Source organism: Loxodonta africana, chromosome X (genome assembly GCF_030014295.1).
Source record: "Loxodonta africana isolate mLoxAfr1 chromosome X, mLoxAfr1.hap2, whole genome shotgun sequence".
NCBI lineage: Eukaryota > Metazoa > Chordata > Mammalia > Proboscidea > Elephantidae > Loxodonta > Loxodonta africana.
Window position 1 is genome coordinate 98,341,848 of NC_087369.1, and position 21,902 is coordinate 98,363,749.

The 21,902-nt window shown below is 37.2% G+C and overlaps 1 protein-coding gene across 4 annotated transcripts in view; it reads left to right on the forward strand.

The window, feature by feature from the left end:
* Positions 1-21,548, forward strand: part of APOOL (apolipoprotein O like) — a 99,366-nt gene extending 77,818 nt beyond the window's left edge. For 2 of the 4 annotated variants that reach the window (XM_064278614.1, XM_023551417.2), the window contains 5 exons: positions 1,041-1,139; positions 7,784-7,875; positions 12,114-12,251; positions 12,430-12,547; positions 21,016-21,546. In XM_064278614.1, coding sequence (XP_064134684.1) covers positions 1,041-1,139; positions 7,784-7,875; positions 12,114-12,251; positions 12,430-12,547; positions 21,016-21,104 — 536 coding nt within the window. In that variant the 3' untranslated portion in view covers positions 21,105-21,546. Of the gene's footprint in view, positions 1-1,040; positions 1,140-7,783; positions 7,876-12,113; positions 12,252-12,429; positions 12,548-21,015 lie in introns of all 4 variants that reach the window. The other 2 variants (XM_010592699.3, XM_064278613.1) reach the window with 2 other exon arrangements.
* The last annotated feature ends 354 nt before the right edge of the window (positions 21,549-21,902 follow it).

Consider the following 21,902-nt stretch of genomic DNA (forward strand, 5'->3'; position numbering starts at 1 on the left):
GATGTCTCCATTGTTTTAAATCATTTTAAATAAATGTTATTTGCTGCTAAAATACACAGTATTTTGCTATTGATTGCTAGGGAACAATATGGCAGTCACCCTGGAATATTTATGCTAATGTTGGAAAGCATTGTTTTTGACTCTGTAGTTTGTTATATGGTATTTAGCAACAGATATAGCTTCCTAATATGCTTGGCTTACGCCAGTTATCAAAATAAATATGTACTGGGATCAGAAAAATCAGCTAAAATTTTAGATGTCTCCATGAAGTTTGTGACTTATACTTGAATTACTATTATTTTATGTACGTAAGAATTAATTCAAAGTTATATCCCTCATCGATCTTGAGGAATATGATTAAATAAGTGATTGCCATTAAATAAACTGTGATGGAAGAATGTATTTTTGGATTGTGTATAACCAGAAACAATTTAAATATGTAAAAAGCCAAGAAATCTGTATTGTTGCCCATTCTTCATCTCTTTTTACCTAGGCTCACTTCTCATCCTGACCATTGGTTTTACTTAAGAGCAACGGCTGCTCTGGGGTAGATTGGGGAGCAGTGGCAAACAAGGCCTAGTAGCTGAGTGTATCCCTAGAATATTATTCAAAGCTGCCTAATAGAGTATCTATTTCGATTCTTACTGGATCTTACCAATTTTATAGATAAGGGCAGAAGCATGTGCATTGTAGAGATATAATATATACACAATCAGGAATTCACTTCACAATAATCCATATTAGGGTGTGCACTCTACCATCATATTTCATTAAAGAATAATGAGCACCTGTATCATTAAGAATGCAAATATCAGTAAATCAGCTGCTGAAGGAAGATTTCATTTTTGTAACAAGTACCTATTACAATTATCTTTTTAAATGCTGTTCATGTCATTATTTTGTATATTTCTTTTGAAGAACATTCGAACCAGCTACTACGTGTTACCTTAGCAAATCCCTTTAACCTTCTTGCATTATGCCTATGTATAATGCCCAATTGTGGTATATCATTTGTATTAATTTTTAACTGATTTTTTGAGATGCATATGTTTATCTGAAGAATCCGCCTGGAGATTTTCTTCCCAAAATTGGAGTGATTACAGTTTCAGGATTGGCAGGCTTGGTTTCAGCAAGAAAAGGTAGGGTTTAAAAATATATATTCTCCTTTTAATGTCATTATATTCTGAATTTTGCTGCCATGAAGAAACCTCATATCACTTTATTGAATATTATCCGACGGCACTGGGTTTTTTGGGTATCAGTATAGGCTACCATAAAAATTTTTAGATTCTATAGTATAGCATGTTTACTTTTATAAAGTCTGTATTTTCAAAAAATATAGCTATTCCAAAAGATGTCTAGCATCATTAGTCATTAGGTAAATACAAATTAAAACTATTCTGAAATACCACTACACAACTATTAGAATGGCTAAAATTAAAAAGACTGACCATACTATGTGTAGTCAAGGATATGGAGCAACTGAAACTCTCATCCATTGCTGGTGGGAATGCAAAATGGTACAGCCGTTATTGAAAACAGCTTGGCAATTTCTCATGAAATTTAAAATACACTTAAACCATATGACCTAGCAATCCCACTCCTGGGTATTTACCCTGGAGAAATGAAAAATTATGTTCCCTCAAAAACCTGTACGCAAATATTTATAGTAGTTCTTTTCATAATTACCCAAAGCTGGAAATAACCCAAATGTCCTTCGAAGGGTAAGTAGATAAACTGTGATACATACAGCAGAATATTACTCAGCAACAAAAAGGAATGCACTATTGAGACCTGCAACAATTTGGATGAATCTGTTGAAAGAAGCCAGTCTAAAAAAGCTACATACTGTATTATTCCATTTATCTGACATTCTCAAAAATAACAACACTGTAGCGACAGAGAACAAATCAGTGGCTCCCAGGGTTAGGAGTGGTGAGAAGGTGTGACCGCAAAGGGATGGCATGAGGTAGTTTTTTGGCATAATAGAACTGTTCTGTATCTTGATTGTGGTTGTGGTAACATGACTCTCTACATATATTCTAATTCATAGAACTGTACACCAAAAAAGCCAAATTTACTGTATGATAATTTAAAAATAAAAATTAAAAAAATACATGTAATTGTTCTGATTAAAATTATTATCTGCCATTTTATTTCTCATATTCTAGGAAACATTTTTAAAAAGGTCTTAATAGTCTCTAGCTACAAAAAAAAAGATCTTGAAAGTTTTGTTAATGTAAAAATATATACTAATCACTCAAACTGTTTCTCTTCTTAGTCATAATCACCCATATTCTAAGGGACTGTGTTTAAAATTTCAGACGGAGATGCTGACATCTAAAAAAATTTGATTCTCTCCTGGTCTCATCCTGACTAAGGTTGCTGGGACTGCCATCAGCCAGCTCACAATGGAGTTTGAGAAAGTAGACAGCTCACTACTTTCATTCAGCATGAAAGCTCAATATGTTTGGTTCCTTTGCCTCGCTTTACACACTGTGTCACTATCAACTTAGCCCATCCTTCCTACTATGCCACTTGTATAGTTGGTCCCCAAGTTCATTCATTCACTAGGAGGACTCACAGGCCTCAGCACATAGTTTTATTTATGGCTAAGATTTATTACAATAAAAGGAAGGAAAGCAAAATCAACAAAGGGAAAAGGCACATGAGGCAAAGTCCAGAGGAAACCAGGTGCAAACTTCAAGAATTCTCTCCCAGGGAAGTCACATAGGACACACTTAATTACTCCAACGATGAACTGTAACAGTATGTGTGAACTGTTGTCAACCAGGGAAGCTCTTTAGAAACTTGAGTACCCAAGGTTTCTGTTAGGAGCCGGTCACATAGGCACTGTCCGCCCAGCATGTACCAAAGTTCCAGACTCCCAGAAGAAAAGCAGATGTTCAGCATAAATCACATTGTTTGTACAGTTTAGTTACAGTGATCCACTGTTATCATTTAGGGAAAGTTTTACATCAGTGTAGGGAACTGCGTATCAGTCACATTTCCAGATACCAGCCAAGGACCATCCTTGCAAGCAGGCCTTTCTAAGGACAGCAGTCTCAAGCCTTCTTTGTTAAGTTTTTTTCTGTACACTGTTAAAAATAACTCTCATAAGCACATACTGAAATTTTGTATTTGACCATCTTTCACCTCTGGGCATTGAAAATCCCTCTCAGTAGTCATTACTACCACCCTTCTTCACCCAAGCCCTTATGAAGCTAGTGTAGTTCCCCGGTCCGTAGACATTTTAGTCACCTTCAATCCATTCTCTGTCCATGCCTCAGTTTTTAATTACTGTCCCCAAACTAAGTTACATACGTTTGGAAGACGCAACTCAACCAGTCTGAACTCTGATATCAGATAACCTTGTGATTGGTTTACCCAGCTTTATTCCTCAACGCAACCTCAACTCAAGCGCACCTAATTGGATACCAAAACCTCTGTGTAATTAACTGTAAGAACATTGCAGCATTTTAACTCTAACCTATATATCTCACCCCAGTGGACCTAACACTCTCCCTCTAGCTGATATTAACACCTCCCTATATCCTGTTTTGGAGCCCTGGTGGAGCAGTGGTTAAAGAGTTTGGCTGCTAACCAAAAGGTTGGCACTTCAAATCCACTAGCCGCTCTGGGGAAACCGTGTGGGGCAGCTCTACTCTGTCCTGTAGGGTCGCTATGAGTCGGAATTGACTCGACGGCAATAGGTTCGGTTTATATCCCATTTCTTATTCTAACACTGTGAACAACTTCTAATTTAAAACATATTATAAATGATTTGTTAAGAAATCATGGAATGAGAACCATGTATCTGATAAGGGTTTAATATCCAGAATATATGAAAAACTCCTATAACTTAACAAAAAGACAAGTGACCCAATCAAAAAATGGGCAAACACCTGGAGTGAAGGTGAATGAAGAACACCAAAGACATATGGCAAAGATGAGCCCAACAGGCCAAAAGGGCCACATAAAGCAGAGACTACGTCAGCCTGAGACCAGAAGAACTAGATGGTGCTTGGCTACCACCGATCACTACCCTGGCAGGGAACACAACAGAGAATCCCTGATGGAGCAGGAGAACAGTGGGATGCAGATTTCAAATTCTCATAAAAAGACCAGCCTTAATGGCCTGACTGAAACTAGAGGGACCCTGGAGGTCATGGTCCCCAGACCCTTTGTTAGCCCAAGACTGGAACTATTCCCGAAGCCAACTCTTCAGACAGGGATTGGACTTACTGGTGAGGAGTGAGCTTCTTTGCTCGAGTAGACACACCAGACTATGTGGGCAACTCCTGCCTGGAGGGGAGATGAGAAGGCAGAGGGGTTGAATGGACACCGGGAATACAGGGAGCAGAGGAGGAATGTGCAGTCTCATTAGGGGGAGAGCAGCTAGGAGTACATAGCAAGGTGTGTATAACTTTTTGTATAAGAGACTCACTTGATTTGTAAACTTTCAGTTAAAGCACAATAAATAAATAAATTTTAAAAATTTTAAAAAAAAGGGCAAAAGTATTGAATAAATGTTTCACCAAAGAAGATATACAAAGAAAAGATGCTTGATGTCATTAGTAGTTGTTGTGTGCCATCAAGTCAATTCCAACACATAGCAACCCTATAGGACTGAGTAGAACTGCTCCATAGGGTTTTCTAGGCTGAAATCTTTATGGGAGCAGATCACCAGGTCTTTTTTCCTACGGAGCAGCTGATGTGTTTGAAATGTTGACCTTTTGGTTAGCAGCCGAGCACTTAACCATTGCACCACCAGGGCTCCTCTTATGTCTGTAGGGAGATGGAAATCAAAACTGCAGTGGGATACCATCTAACTCCTACTACGGTGGCTACAATTAAAAAAAAAAAAAGGACAACAACAGGTATTGATGAGGCTGTAGAGAAATTGGAACCCTCATCCATTGCTGGTGGGAATGCAAAATGGTACAGCCACCGTGAAAAACAGTTTTAACAGTTCCTCATAAAGTTAAACAGAACTAACTACCAAATGACCCAACAATCACAATTGTAGCAACATACCAAAAAGACTTGAAATCAGGAACACAATAGACTCTTGTACACCAGTGTTCATTACAGCACTGTTCACAATAGCCAAAAGGTGGAAACAGCCTAAATGTCCCATCAACAGATGAATGGATAGACAAAATGTAGTATACACATGCAATGGGATAACATTCTGCCAAAAAGACTAATGAAGTTCTGATACATGCTACATACAACATGGATGAATCTTGAAAACATTATGCTGAGTGAAATTTAGTCAGTCACAAAAGGAAAATATTGTATGACCCCACTTATATGAAATAGGCAAATATATAGAGATCAAAGTTTATCAGTGGTTACCAGGGATGGGAGGGAGGGGGAAAGGGGAAGCCTTTGCTTAGGGAGCACTGAGTTTCTGTTAACGGTGATGGAATAATTTGGAAGGGATAGTGGCGATAGTTGCACAGCATAATAAACAAAATTAATGTCACTGAACTGTACATGTAAAAAATGTTGAATTGGCCAATGTTTTGTTATATATATATTTTTTAATTTTGTTGTAAAAATATAAAGAATACAACATTGGCCAATTCAACATTTTTCCTGTGTACATTCAGTAAAACCAGTCACATCAATCATTTATGTATTTTTTGCCACAATAAAAATAAAATAAGAAAAAGAATAATTGAAATCCAGTATTATAATATGTAAAATCAGACTCAGAGAATGAAATTTTGATGTAAATTGGCCAAAGTGTATTTACTCAGTTTCTCAGTGAGCAACTCATAGTTCTCCTGTAAGAGAAAACATTCCTTAGGTCATTCGTCGTTATCTCAGAATGTTAGAGCTGGATAATCTAACCCAATGTTTTCAAACTACGTATCTCAGCCTATTATTAGGTAGTGAAATAAAAACAGTGGATCTCAGGAAGCATTTTATTAGGAAAAATAAAATACAGGAGAAAAGCAAATATCAGTGTGTTTTATATATTTTTTTTTTATATATAGTATGGCTAAATATTTTGAAACTTGTTTTCAGTGAAGTGTGTGTGTCTCTGATAGATCATAGGTCATAATGTAAAATTTATTCTTTATGATGAGTTATGGGTCAGAAAAAGTTTGAAAGCTATTTGTGTATTCTAACCCTCTTATGTTACAGATAGAAGTCCAGAGAAATTAAAGCACTCAATGAATAGTACACAGATAGTTAGTGGCTGTGTCTAGAGTCCTTCCCAAATTACAGGAGGAGGGCTGTTGAACCCAAATGAAATGTATTTTTTGTAGACTGGCCTCTCCTGTCAAGTAAAGAGAGGATGAACGTAAGTCTTTTTAACCTCTAAAATGATACATGAAGGAAAAACTACCACCTTCCAACTTTAGGAGTAGCACAATTAGGGGAATTTGGCTGAATCAAGGGAACTTACAGCAAGAGATGTTAGGACAGTAAAATCAAGAACAAATCTACACTCTTAGCAGATCCTGGAATAATAGTAAATAGAGCTGGAGTAAAGAGCAACTCACAACATGTTTTTATATACCTAGACCCTCTTTTACAGCACCACTAAAACCAATATAAAGGAAAGCCAAACTAGAGGTTGAAGCAACCCACCTACTCAGTCTACTGTAGACAAGACTGTAATAGTTCAGCCTGACAGAGAAATACCTCTTTTTACCTTCCCTAAACTGCAAAGTTGCCTGCTAATATTGCCAGCTATTTTTCACCTTAGTCTTTATTGATATATCAGGTAAGCAGTTTCCTTTCAAATTGAGGGTTGTAAAAGCCATTCCAGAGGATAAAAGTACTTACTTCACTTAAAGAATTCCTTCATCCAATTGTCCAGATCATATTTAAAGAGCCCAAGGTACTCAGATAAGGGTTTATTTCCATAATTAAGATACATATTGTCTTGATCAGTGATCTGTTGGAACTAAGCTATAGCTTCGATCCATGGGTTTCAAACTGTTCTGTAGAACCCGTGGTTCCATGGAGGTATTTAGGGGTGGTAAAGGGATAAGGGAAAAGCCATCCAGGCAGGGTTCAAGCCTGAGAATCCCACTCCCAGAGCAGCTTCAAGTTTATAGATTTTATATATTGAAGTTCCTAGTAAAATTCTATTTGGAGGGATTTTTTTTTTTTTAAGGGATTTTACTGTCAAAAAAGAAGTTTGAAAATAACTCTTAGGTAGTTAAGTCAGTTTTGGAAATGCATTAATTATCTCACATTAGAATTTTAGAATTATAAATTATTCATTATTCTAAATCAGTGACATGAAGGAGTTAGGTACCTTTTAAAGTTCTTAGCTGATTAGTTAGTTGAATATTTCACCTTCCTAAGGACTTAATCAAGAAAGGATATATAGAAGAGAGAGTCCGTTTCATTTTAATGATGGTGTCACAAACATAATAGGTGATTAATTCTCTGTATTTTCATGCTTTATTAGATAACTTGAAAAAAATGTGGTTACAACTTTGGGTTTCTTAGGACATGAAAATATACCTCGATTTTAAATTAGAAGAAAATTGGCAAACCTTTTTGTGGAGGTAATTATCAGTGTTAGATTGAGAACACTTTTCTTAAATTGGACATGACAACAAAGGGGTATTAATTAAATCGAGATCCTTAAGGATGTTTTAGCTACTGTCTTAATCCGTATTGTTACCTAACGAACAATTTAACATAGAGTGATGACTTGAAGGGAAATAAAGAGAACATTAAGGTTATAAAATCATTGAGTCTCTGGTTGCATGTGTTTGGAGTTTAATAATTTGCTTGAATTTTATAGGTTCTAGATTTAAGAAAATTGCTTATCCACTGGGACTAGCCACTGTAGGAGCAACTGTTTGCTACCCAGTTCAGTCAATAATCATTGCAAAGGTAAGTTCTTTCTCAATGATGACGACATTTCAATATTTGTTTAAGCTCTAAGTGTGACAAATTTAAATGTTGCATGGCACCTGTAACACTTAATTTTCAGAAAGATATAGTTTATATCAACTCTTACATTGGCAAAATCACATTAGCATCTCAGCATGGTAAATGCTATTCTTAATTACATGACTGTCACAAATAAATAGGACGGATTTATTGAAATATAATTGAGCAATATAAATGCTGGTTTGGGGATTAAGTTCAGAGACACTGAATTAGAATTTATGGGGAGAAATATTGCTTTATTGTTGAGGTATGTAAAATTCAACTTTTAATTAGTAGAAAATTACACCTGCTGGCAGCTGTTCCATTCAGCAGATTAACATAATGCAAGAAACAACCAATTGGTAGATAACGGAGGGTTCAGAAGATTAAAAAAAAGGTACATGTATACAAACTCAATTTTGAAACCACCTGGAACTAAGAAACCCCTTCTGTAAATGCTTATAGTTGTTCAGTAGTTCTCTTGTGAGCTCATCAAAACATTCCCCTAATGGTGTGAACAATTCATGTCAGTATTTTTTTGTATTTCATTTCTTTAGCACACGTTTGGATTGAGAAGGAGAACTTCAGCAAATGCAATCTTTTCTTGTTCTCCTTCTTAATTGCCAGCATTTTCCCTGCACATTTGAAGTAGTGTGTAGTGTTATCAGAAGGACTTTCTGTACTTGTATTCTCATTACTGCATCTCTTTAATTATTGATGTCGACAAAACTGCCTGTTCAGTATTTTGAGAATGTCAAGGATATAGTGCATATGTAGCTTGTAATGTGGTCAAGCTATAAAAGCTGATAAAAAAAAAAGCAAAGGAAAAGAGCATTATTCGTTATATCTAGGAAGAGTTGAGATAATTTATGGAAAAAAAGATACACTTATTTTTTAAAACTTTCCTAAGAATTTACATATAAATAAGCTACTTCAATTCATAAAATGTTAGTGCTGAAGAAAACTCTGAACTCATTTAATTCTACTTCCTCATTTTGTCATTTACCAATAAGGAAACTATGGCCCAGAGAGGTTTCACATTGAATGACTTACCCAGGGTCATACTCAACTCCAGGTGTCCTGCTTTGCTGTTCATTACCATTCCCAATGCTTCTCCTTTTTTCCTTTAAAATAATGACTTCATGTGTTTTATAAAAATACCTACTTATCGTAAATAATTAATACAGAAAAGTATAGAAAAAACTAAACCCACCCCAGTGCTGTCGAGTCGATTCCGACTCATAGCGACCCTATAGGACAGAGTAGAACTGCCCCATAGAGTTTCCAAGGAGCACCTGGCAGATTCGAACTGCCGACCATTTGGTTAGCAGCCGTAGCACTACGCCACAAAACTACTCACCTTAAATCCTTCCATTCAGAAAAATAACAGTGTTGACTTTTAATCCATTGTTATTCTAGACATCTCTCCTTGCATATATAAAAAGACAGGTGGGTGGATTGTTCTTGTTACATGCCCTCAAGTCAGTTCTGACTCATAGCGACCCTGTGTACAACAGAACGAAACACTGTCCAGTTCTGCACCATCCTCACAATCCTTGTTATGCTTCAGCTCATTCTTGCAACTACTGTGTCAGTCCATCTCATTGAGGGTCGTCGTCTTTTTTGCTAACCCACTACTTTACCAAACATGATGTCCTTCTCCAGGAACTGGTCCCTCCTGATCATATCCAAAGTACGTGAGATGAAGTCTCACCATCCTTGCTTCTAAGAAACATTCTGGCTGTACTTCTTCCAAGACAGATTTGTTCGTTCTTCTGGCAGTCTACAGTATATTCAGTATTCTTCACCAATACCATAATTCAAAGGCATCAATTCTTTGATCTTCCATATTCATTGTCCAGCTTTCACGTGCATAGGAGGCAATTGAAAACACCGTGGCTTGGGTCAGGTTCACCTTCGTCTTCAAGGTGACATCTTTGCTTTTTAACACTTCAAGGAGGTCCTCTGCAGCAGATTTGCCCAATGCAATGAGTCTTTTGATTTCTTGACCACTGCTTCCCTGGCATAGATTGTGGATCCCAGTAAAATGAAATCTTTGACAACTTCAATCTTTTCTCCATTTATCATGATGTTGCTCACTGGTCCGGTTGTGAGGATTTTTGTTTTCTTTATGTGGAGGTGCAATCCAGACTGAAGGCTATAGCCTTTGATCTTCATCAATAAGTGCTTCAAGGGCATTGATTGTTGATCTACGAACAATAAAATCCTTGACAATTTTGATTTCTTTGCCATTTATTATGATGTTGTTTATTGGTCCAGTTGTAAGGATTTTCATTTTCTTTATGTTGAGGTCTAATCCATATTGAAGATTGTGGCCTTTGTTCTTCATTAGTATGCGCTTCAAGTTGTCTTCACTTTTAGCAAGCAAGGTTGTGTCATCTGCATTTTGCAAGTTGTTAATGAGTCTTCCTCCAAACCTAATGCTGCATTCTTCTTCATAAAGTCCACCTTCTCAGATTATTTGCTCAGCATACAGAATGAATATGTATGGTGAATGGATATAACCCTGCCGCATATATTTTCCAGTTTTAAACCACACAGTATCCCCTTGTTTTGTTCAAATGTTCAAACCTGTATGTTTAATCTATGTACAGGTTCCGTGTGAGCACAATGAAGTCTTCTGAAATTCTTATTCTTGGCAACGTTATCCATAATTTGTTATGATCCACACAGTCGAATGCCTTTGTGTAGCCAATAAAACACAGGTAAACATCTTTCTGGTGTTCTCTGCTTTCAGCCAAGATCCGTCTGATAACAGGAATGATATCTCTTGTTCCACACCCTCCTCTGAATCCAGCTTGAATTTCTGGCAGTTCGTTGTCGATGTATGACTACAGCTGTTTTTGATTTATTGTCAGCAAAATTTTGCTTGTATGCGATATTAATGGTATTGTTCGATAATTTCTGCATTCCATTGGATAACATTTCTTTGACATGACCACAAATATGGACCTCTTCCAGTCAGTTGGCCAGGTAGCTGTCCAAATCTTGCCATGGATGATTGAGTGCTTCCAGCATTGCATCTGTTCGTTGAAGCATCTCAATTGGTATTCTATCATTTTCTGGAGCCTTGTTTTTCGCCAGTGTTTTCAGTGCAGCTTGGACTTCTTCCTTCAGCACCATCAGTTCTTCATCATACGCGGCCTCCTAAAATGTTTGAGTATTGACCAATTCTTTTTGATACTGTGACTCTGTGTATTCCGTCTATCTTCTTTTGATGCCTCCTGCATCATTAATTTTTTGCCCACAGAAACTTTCAGTATTGGAACTCAAGGCTTGCATATTTTCCTCAATTCTTCCAGCTTGGGAAATGCTGAGCATGTTCTTTCTTTTTGGTTTCCTATCCCCAGGTCTTTGCTACATTTCGTTATAATATTTTACTCAGTCTTCTCGAGGCACCCTTTGAAATCTTCTGTTTACTCTCTTACTTAATCATTTCTTCCATTTGCTTTAGCTACTCTGTGCTCAAGAGCAAGTTTAAAAGGAGAAATGAAGTCTTGATACATGCTATCATATGAATGGAGCTGCTGGAAGACATTATGCTGAGTGAAACTAGGCAACCACAAAAGGACAAATATTGTATGACTTCACGTCTATAAAAAGACTAGAAAAGGCAAATGTATAGAGAGCTTATTCTTGGTTACCAGGAGTGGGAGGGAGGGGAAAGAGGGGTTAACAGTGATGGAAATACCATGTTGATTTAGGATAGGGTTGCACAGGTGCTTATTGTAATTGCTGTCAGTAAGTCGTACACCTGTAAAAAGTTGTCCTTCTACCAAATAGAATATAATCCTGTGGAGAAATTCATTGATGGTTTTTCTTTTTTTATGAGTAGGAGAAAGTACCTTAAAATTTTAAGCCAAAATATTAACACATAGCATCTTAAAATCCCATTTTCTTAGCTGTTGATTATCTCAAACTACCTTTCTAAAACTCCTGTTAAATACACATAAAATTTTAAACACATCTTACAATATGAATGCAAAGTATAAACTTTTAAGTCTTTTATGTGAGGCAAATAATGTTTCATATAAGATGTAGAAAATGGTGATTTGTGTTATGATCTAAATATTTATATCTTTTGATACTGGGTATTCATATAAAGTACCTGATGTAACTTTAAAAATATTTGTTATTTTAACTTTTTGAAATATATGTTATTTGATTATTTTAATTAGGTAACTGGGAAAAAGGCATATGCTGTAAGCCAGCAAATCTATGAAGCAGTTAAATCATTGTGGACAAAAAGCAACAAAAAAGAATCACTCCCTGAACCTAAAGAAAAAACTGAGGTGGAGTTTCAGTGGACCAAAAAGGTAGACCTTGAGTTATTTCGATGGATGTTGTCTTGGAATGAGGGTGGTAACACAGGTTAAGGATAGAATGAAAGTAGATGAAGGGAGCTTAATATTTTCTACGATAATTTTTTTAGGATATTTTATCATTTTTGTAAAAATGGTTCACTTATTAAGTAAAAATATTTTTGGTAAACAGGTAGGAAGTTATGCTGAAACAGAAATACCTACAAAGACAACTCAAGCCCTGAAACATTCAGTGCCTTTGCCAACAGAACTCAGCTCCGAAACAAAGACCAAATCAGAACCCACCTCAGGTTTGTTTGGAATAATTCAGTTTTGTAATTTGATAGTATTGTAATTCATAGCTTGAACTTATTTATGTCTCTTCATCAATGTTTTGTTTTTCTCATATCTGTACTTTGTATCTTTTTAGGTTATGAGGTACTCAGGGCCTGGGATTTTTTTAAATTGCCACGGAGTTCATAACACAGATCTTTGTGTATGACGGTATAGAGTAGCACTGGTGGGTGGGTTGGCTGAGTGAAGCATTTAATGTCACTTTGTAAATATGAGCTTTTTATCAGGTGGGGGGAAGATGTGCCTTTCCGGATTCTATCAATGTCAGGCTATAGGTGTGCATAGAAGAAATACCAACTTCTGTTTCATTTAGGCTGTTTCCCTCTCTTAGCCTCTTTATTTATTTATTTTTAGATTTCACTTTCCATAGTTTTATTCAGTTTAGGTACTTGGAGTACTTTCACGTTCAAGTAGTAGAAATGGCACCGATTATAATACTAATTGGGAGAAAGATGTAGCAGTCTGCTTCTGTAAAGAACTGCAGCCTTGGAAACCTCGTGGGGGCAGTTCTACTCCGTCCTGTAGAGTCACTATGAGTTGGAACCGACTTCTGGAAATGAGTTTTCGAGTATAATGCTAATAACTTTGTTATTATTAGATACTGGCAATTAGTACTTTGTGGGACCAAATTAGTACTTTGTGGGACCAAGTAGTGGTAATTATACTTTCTAGGTAAATACTGCTGTAGTTGCACTATGATCAAAAATAAGGTAATGGTGTTTAATACCATTTCAACTATGTGTTCACCTACACTCACCAGTCACTGTCTTGCATAGGTTTGTCTGTCTGTGCAATGTGAATGTTTTATTGCAAAAGGGAATACGAGCAGAGAGGTAGAGACTTAGGCAATAATATGAATATCTATCTTTTATTGAAAACCTACTATGATGTAAAGGGCTGTAAGTATATTATTTAATATTTATCCCAAAACAAAAAACTGGGTGTGTAGTAATTATTTCCACTCTATGGTGAAGAGACTGGGACCCTAGGAGCATACATAACTTGCCCAAAGTCATACAGCTTGTGAGTAGCAGAACTGTGTTTATAGCCTAGATCTTCCTGACACCAAAGTCTAAACTCTTTCCAGTGTGCATAGATCGTTTAAAACCAGAGCTTAGCCTCTAATGTCTACTTCCTCCCTCTCTTTTTAAAAGCTGTCACTGAGTAACAAACCTGATTTTACTATTTTCCTCTGTCACCTCTCCTTAATCAAGATAAGTTATACAGTTTTTAGATGTCTCTGAATAATCTGCAATTGAACTTACTCCCATAAGTGTATGACGTATCTGGTCATTTTTCTAAATGCCTGTCAATTCCCGAGTATCTTCGTGAAGATGAAACATACTACAGCTTAATGATGGGGCCAAAGCCATCACTAGCTAATGTCTTTTCTTTACACATCTGGGTTCTGGAGCTCTTTACCCTCCTGTCATATTTCAAATGGTGGTGGGTAATGTGATAGATGAAAAGCACTCTGTGGAGATATGCAGAGGGGGGAGAGATATGCCAGTGCCATTCATTCTTATCATATATAATTCCAAGTTAATTATACAATAGACCCTTGGGATTCAGTGTTTCTACAGTTTGCATGCAATCCCAAAGTTCCATGATGTGGAAATCAGTAGTGATTTTGAACACAGATTTTAGAGTAAGACCTTGATCTGAATCCCAGATCCAACATTTACTAGCTCTGTTACCTAACACATCAAACCTTAGTCTCCTCGTATGTAAAAGGAAACAATAATAGTATCTTTTTTTTCACATGGTTCTTGTGAGGATTAAATGAGATAATGCACGTGATGCATGAAGCACAATACCTAGCACATGCTAATCTCTCAGTGAATATTAGAGATCATCATTATCGTTTGCCTAGAGTAATTATCAGGAACCCTCGTGGTGTACTGGTTAAGTGCTACAGCTGCTAACCAAAGGGTCAGCAGTTCGAATCCACCAGGTGCTCCTTGGAAACTCTGTGGGGCAGTTCTACTCTGTCCTTATAGGGTTGCTATGAGTCGGAATCGACTTGACGGCACTGGATTTGGTTTTTTTGGTTTTATAGTAATTATTTTGCTGATAAAGTTTCACTGAGCACATGTTAGGAGCAAGTCACTTAGCTGGTGAGCCTAGTCCAACATCCCTATCTCCAAGGCCACCACTTAGCAACATGTAGAACAGATGGGGTGCAGTGGGGACACAGTGTACGACTGTATGCGGTGGGTCTGAATCTGAGTGTACTGTTCTCTATCATCCTTACGCATCTTATGGCAAAAGTTATATGCTATTTCAGGAATCACAGATTTGGGAATTTGGTGTTATGGACCTCTTCGAGAATCTGATGAAAGCAGAAGGAAGTCTGTCTCCCAGGATTACTGTCCCTCTAGAGCACGTGTTGGCAAACTATGATCTGAGTGCCAGATTTGTCTCACCACCTGTTTGTGTGTGGCCTGTAAGCTAAGAATGGGTTTTAGATGTTTTAAAATGGTTGAAAAAAATCAGAGTAATATTTGTGACAAGTTAAAAATTATATGAAATCCAAATCTCAGTGTCCATAAGTGGAGTTTTATTGAAACAGCCACACCCATTCGTTTACTTATTGTCTATGGCCGCTTTCATACTCAGTAGCTGAATTGAGCATTTGTAACAGAGATCATATGGCTCACAAAGTCGAACATATTTACTCTCTGCCCATTTACTGAAAAAGTTTGTCAACCCCAGATCTAGAGGGAGGGACCTACCACACATATACAACTCTTCTCCCTGTCATAATATTTGCCAGATTTTTCATGCAGCGGGAGACTAAACAGCCAAGCATAAAATTGGTGAAGGGCAACGCTTAATTTCCTATAGTCTTAGTGTGGAAGAGACAGAAACCTCCCAGGTTCTCAATGAGTAGCTTGGGAGGGCTACATCTGAGGAAGAGAAAGGAACCAGAGGTTAACTGACGGACTCTTACTAAAACTGCAGCTGGGCTCACATCCAACTCAATGCCTGATGGGAGGGAGATAAGTCATTTGCATACAAACAAACAAAATACTAGTCATACAAAGAGCCAGGAAGATGTGACTGTCAATGAAAAGAAAAAAAAAAAATAGCAGACCGTCAGGTTATTTCAATATTGAAGTTAACAGACAAGGACTTTAAAATAATTATGACTACTGTGTTAAATACAAAAACTTGATGGGCAAAATGTTTGAAAAGATGGAGAATTTCACAGAGAATTGGAATCTATTAACAAATCCAGTGGATATCCTAGAATGAAAAATATAGTATCTGATATTAAGAGCTCATTGGATAGACTTAATAGTAGACTGTTATACAGCAGACAGAAATTAATGAACTCAAAGACAGGTCAATAAAAAATAGCCAAACTGAAGAACAGGAAAAAAAAAAAAAAGGAATGGAAAAAATAGAACAGTATGAGAAAAATACTTTGCAATGAGAAACGTCTTCAGATATATAAATTATTGAGAAGCTGAATGCACAATATTATCCCAGTTTTATGTGCTAGAAACATAAATAGATTTTCTAACAATGCTAACTTCACTTAGCAATTTAGTAGTGATCTGCCCCTTCTGTTTTACCTAACCTATAATCTAAATGAGATAATGTGTGACCTATATTACCAATGAATAAAACCCGAATAGATGGCACCAAATGGCTATTTGAGAGAATAATTAATTGCTGTTTTATGACTTTAAACATTTTTATTCCTTTCCTGTTTGTTACAACACCAGTTTTTTTTTAAGTCTGTTAAAAAAAACTTTAAGCAGAATATGTTGTATTAGAGATTAGAAATATGATAAAGTACAAAGAAAAGCATTATAATGATTAGGGAATTGAGATCTAAGAAGTTTTATGACTGTTAATCTCTTGGAGGACTGGGAACCCTTGATCAGCTCAAGGGGTAAAGAAATTTCAAAGAGGAAGGATATAATCTAATCCTTAATTATTCAGAAAAGCATGAGGTGAAGTTTTTTTAAAAAAAAAAAAAAAAAAGGCAGAAATCAAATGACCCAGGAGCACTGGTGAAGAGCTCGGCTCCTAACTGAAAAGTCGTCAGTTGGAACCCACCAGCTACTGCTCCATGGGAGAAAGATGTAGCAGCCTGCTTCCTTCTGTAAAGATTTACAGCCTTGGAAACCCTATAGGGCAGTTATACTCTGTTCTATAGGGTCACTGTGAATCAGAATCAACTCCATGGCAGTAGGTTTGGTTTGGTTTTTTTGGTATGTGGTGCAATGGTTAATCACTTGGCTGCGAGCCAAGAGTTTGGTGGTTCGAAACCACTCAGTGGCTCCCTAGGAGAAAAGACTTGGCCATCTGCTTCAGTAAAGATATATAGCCTAGGAAGCCCCATGGGGCAGTTTTGCTCTGTCCTATAGGGTTGCTATGAGTCAGAATCGACTCCAGGCACACAGTAACAACATGTAGTTCTAAACCAGACAGATCCGTATCACAGTTACCGTATTTTTTTTTATTAACTTTTATTGAGCTTCAAGTGAAAGTTTACAAATCAAGTCAGACTGTCACATATAAGTTTATATACGCCTTACTCTGTACTCCCACTTGCTCTCCCCCTAATGAGTCAGCCCTTCCAGTCTCTCCTTTCGTGACAATTTTGCCAGCTTCCAACTCTCTCTATCCTCCCATCCCCCCTCCAGACAGGAGATGCCAACACAGTCTCAAGTGTCCACCTGATATAATTAGCTCACTCTTCATCAGCATCTCTCTCCTACCCACTGTCCAGTCCCTTTCATGTCTGATGAGTTGTCTTTGGGGATGGTTCCTGTCCTGGGCCAACAGAAGGTTTGGGGACCATGACCGCCGGGATTCCTCTAGTCTCAGTCAGACCATTAAGTCTGGTCTTTTTGTGAGAATTTGGGGTCTGCATCCCACTGATCTCCTGCTCCCTCAGGGGTTCTCTGTTGTGCTCCCTGTCAGGGCAATCATCGGTTGTGGCCGGGCATGCAGATAACATGCACCTTCTACATTTGTTTGCCAATGGGGCCCTCCCCCCAGGAGGTATTTCAGTAAGTGCCGCAATGCCAGTTCTTTTTACATGTTGCTGTGAAAAAATTAGCATAGCACACTTAATGGGGGTGAGGCCCAGTTAGCAAACAAATGTTAAAGGCACACGTTATTTGCATAGAAATACAGTTCTTGAGTGTTTTCAAAATTCATAGACTCAGACCCTACCTACCTCGGACATACAAAGCAGAATTTCCAGAGATGAGGCTGCCAAACAGGTGGATTTTAGGAAAAGTTCTACAGCAAATTTGGATGAAGATTTTTCTAGTTGATAATGTCTGACCTAAGCTATGAATAAATTAAAATTTTGAGGCCTTTTAACAAATTTTGAGAGGTGGAGAAGATCTAAAGGTAAATGGGCCTTTCAAATAGAAGAAATTTAGGTGAGTTTGAATCTTTCGCCAGACTTTGGACAAGAATATAATTGAGGAAGTGGGTAGAAGTGCCAGAGGACTTTCCTAATTGATGGACATTGTTAAGCAAATTAGAGAAATTAAGACTTATATAATTATCTTTCACTTGTCTGGAATGCTATGTCTTTGATAATGAAGAAAACTATTTTTAGTACACTTTTCACTTGTACAGTTTCCATCAGGTGGCAGTAAAGATAAATCTGAGGAAGGCAGCTCGAGAGGGCAGAGCCACTAGCAGGAGGTTAACCATAGACCCTTTCTCAAAATAATGTTTTTAAATGTATAAAACAAAATACATAGTAATATATATTTCCTTAAGATGCATTAAATAAGACCTAGCAATGGGTCTAATAAATCTGAAAACCAAACCCGTTGTTGTTGAGTTGATTCCAACTCATAGGGACCCTATAGGGCAGGGTAGAACTGCCCCATAGGGTTTCTAAGGAGTTGCTGGTGGATTGCAACTGCTGAACTTTTGATTAGCAGCCAAGCTTTTAACCGCTGTACCACCAGGACTCCATAGGTCTATTCCCAAACCAAACCCATTGCCGTTGAGTCGATTCCGACTCACAGTGACCCTATAGGGCAGGGCAGAACTGCCCTATACGGTTTCCAAGGAACGGCTGGTGGATTTGAACTGCCAACCTTTTGGTTAGCAGCCATATCTCGCCATAGCTCTTAACCACTGTGTCACCAGAGCTCTAAAGGTCTATTAAAAAAAAAAAAAAAAAGGTCTATTAGCTACCATAATTTCAAAGTAGTGGTGATTGTGAATATTTTGAGATATCTGCAATTGTAATGTGTTATGAAAATACCTGATTTCTGTTGATGACTAAATCTGAGGTATTGCTAATACTATTGTGGTTTGTTGCCTACATTCATTTTTTTTAAAAATATTCATTTTGAGTGAGAGGTTAGTAAAAATAAAGACATTTTCCCCAACCAAGTTTATAGATCACATAAATTCTATTCACAGACCCCCAAAGGGACCCTGAGTTAAGAATCTCTGTGCCATGGACAACTAGATAAGGGTCATGTGTAGTAATTACTTATGATCTGGTTGTTTTTTAATACATTTGGTGATGGAGTCACATACTGTTATGTAACACTTTGTAAAAGAAAATGTTTCTGAAAAGATAGGTGTTAGACAAATTGTTATATTAAAACCTATTTCTCCACTTTATTTTCACTATAAACTGGAAATTAAATTCCTCTGTGGGTGGAAGAAAGCGACTTCCAGATGTAATAAAATCATTTTAAAGTGAATCAAATTTTGAAAAACCTTTAAAATAAAAACAAGTTTCTAAAAACATTTTTAATATTATGTTATAAAATAACTATAAAGTTGTTCCTTGCCTACTTGCCATACACAAGGTATTGTGAATTATCATATTTTATACTTAAAATAATTGCAGCTGTTATTACTTTAACCCCCATTTTAAAGCATAGCCAGGGTTGTGTTGGGGTTAGACAGACCTGGATTCAGCCCTGGATATACCACTTACCAGCTAAGTGACATCAGTCAAGTTAACCTCTCCAAAGTAAGATTTTCTTATCTATAATACAAGGATAATATAAAAATAACATCTACTTCATGGAGTGGTATTGTGAGATAATGCATGAAAATAACTTAGAATGGTATCTGGCACACAGTAAGCTTATCAGCATCACCATTGAGCCACACATTGCCAAAATCCAGGAGTCAGTTCTCAATCTCCATTTTAAGCCATCCATCAGTACCCCCTTGTTGAAACAATTTCCATACTTGGCCTGTGGGTATCACTTGCTCTTGGTTCTCTTACCTCACTGACTGGCTGTTCCTTCTCCGTCTTCTGTTACATCTTCCTAATCTTATTGACTTGAAAATATTGGAGTGCTTAAAGGGCTAATTCCCTGAACCTGTTCTCTGACTCCCTAGATGATCTCACCTAGTCCCATAGTTAAATGACATACAGGCAAGGTCAGTGACATTTATGAACCAGCGCAGACCTAACCTCTGCCCTGTCCAGACTCACATTTCCAGCTGCCACAACTAACAACAACTTAACATGTGTACTTGGATATCTAGTAAGCAATTCAAATTTAATACCCTCAAAACTTAACACTTCATTTGCCTTCCTGCTCCCAAAATTTTCCCTATCGCAGTGAATGTCAGCTCCATGTTTTCAGTTTCTCAAGTTAAAGAGTCTCTCACACCACATAATCCATTTAAGAAAGTCTTTCCATTCTACCTTCAAAAGTTATCCATAATGCAAGCCCTTTTCACCACTTCCACTGCTACTGCCTAATTAAAGTCATAGTATCTCTCTCCTGGAGTATTGCTGGTAGCTTCCTAACTGGTCCCTGCTTCCACCCTTGTTCCCCTGTAGTCTCTTTCTCCCCATAGCCAAGAGTGATCTTTTTAAAAACGTAAGATCATATCACTCCTCTGCTCAAAACTCCAGTGTCATCTCATCTCACCTAAAATAAAATCCAAAGTCCTTACCATGGCCAATGTGAACTAGCTTTCTACTTTCTTTCAGATCACATGTCCTATCACTCTCCCGCCACACCACCACCACAACCACCATTATTTTATCTGCTCTGTTTCAGCCATATTGGCTACCTTGCAGTTCCTCAGATAGCCTGTTACATTACACTTGCCATCTGCTCATCTCGTAAGGCATTTCTCTCAGATATCTACCGGGCCTTCACTTCTTTGCTCGAATATCCCCTTTCCAGAAAGGTTTTCCCTTGCCACCTATTTAAAATTGTAAATCACCCAAGCACTCCATATGCCCCCTCTTTATTTTTCTATATCGCACTTACCACCATCTGATATATATTTTAACTTATTTTCTGTCTCACCCAACTAGAACGTTATGTTCATGTTAACAGGAATTTTTATGTTTTGTTCACTGTTCTGTTTCCAGTACCAACTAAAAATTTTTTAAACGAATGACTAATTTTTTTTTTTTTTTTTTTTCATTTTAATACTTTATCAGGTGCTACACAGTTTATACCTGACCCCAAGCTCATGGATCACGGGCAGTCCCATCCAGAAGATGTAGATATGTACAGCACTAGAAGCTGAGATAGACTGCATAGAGAACTACGAGATGTGTGAAGATGCAAATAATGATGAAAAAAATCATGTAATGGGTAAACTGTGATACATAGAGTATAACCTAAATCAAGTGTTTTCCCCTTACGTTCTGCAATGTAGAGTTTGATCAGTCACGTCAGTGATAATAAACTGAATGCAATCCAGACAGTATTAAATGATTAGTGAGGAGACAGTGGTAGAAGTACTAGGATGCATTTGATGACTTTTAAGAATATTTATAAGAGACCAAAATGGAATAAAAACATGAACACTGATGAGGCTAAAATCTGAAAATATGTACGTATATCTACACAAACATATCTGCTCTAGCTTTTCCAAATTAGTGTCAGCGAAATTAGAATGATGTGTGGAAGGCCATCCCCTTGCCTTTTTTTTGCATTTTCCAGAGCTGGAATAAAATATGCATATTTTTTGGCACTTGTGCTTGGTTTCGTCTCTTTTATTAACGTTAACTTCCCATAAATGTCCAAAAACACCTCTAATTCTTTAAAATGCCAATATGCTATGCAGGATCCCCAATGCTGTTTAGCAGTTTGGTTTTTTTTGTTGTTGTTTTTTTTTTTTTTACTGGTTCTTAGGTAGTTTCCTATTCTATTCCCCTGGAGAGTTATTACGGATGGACCTTTGTTCTCAAGCCTCCTATACCTGCCAAAGATGACTATTTTTTCTGTTTCATAGAGGGAAAAAAAAGTCATTAAGTGTGACCTCATCTTCTTTCCATCCACCTTCAAGAATTATCTCTTTTCAGCCATGCAGCCCCCTTTT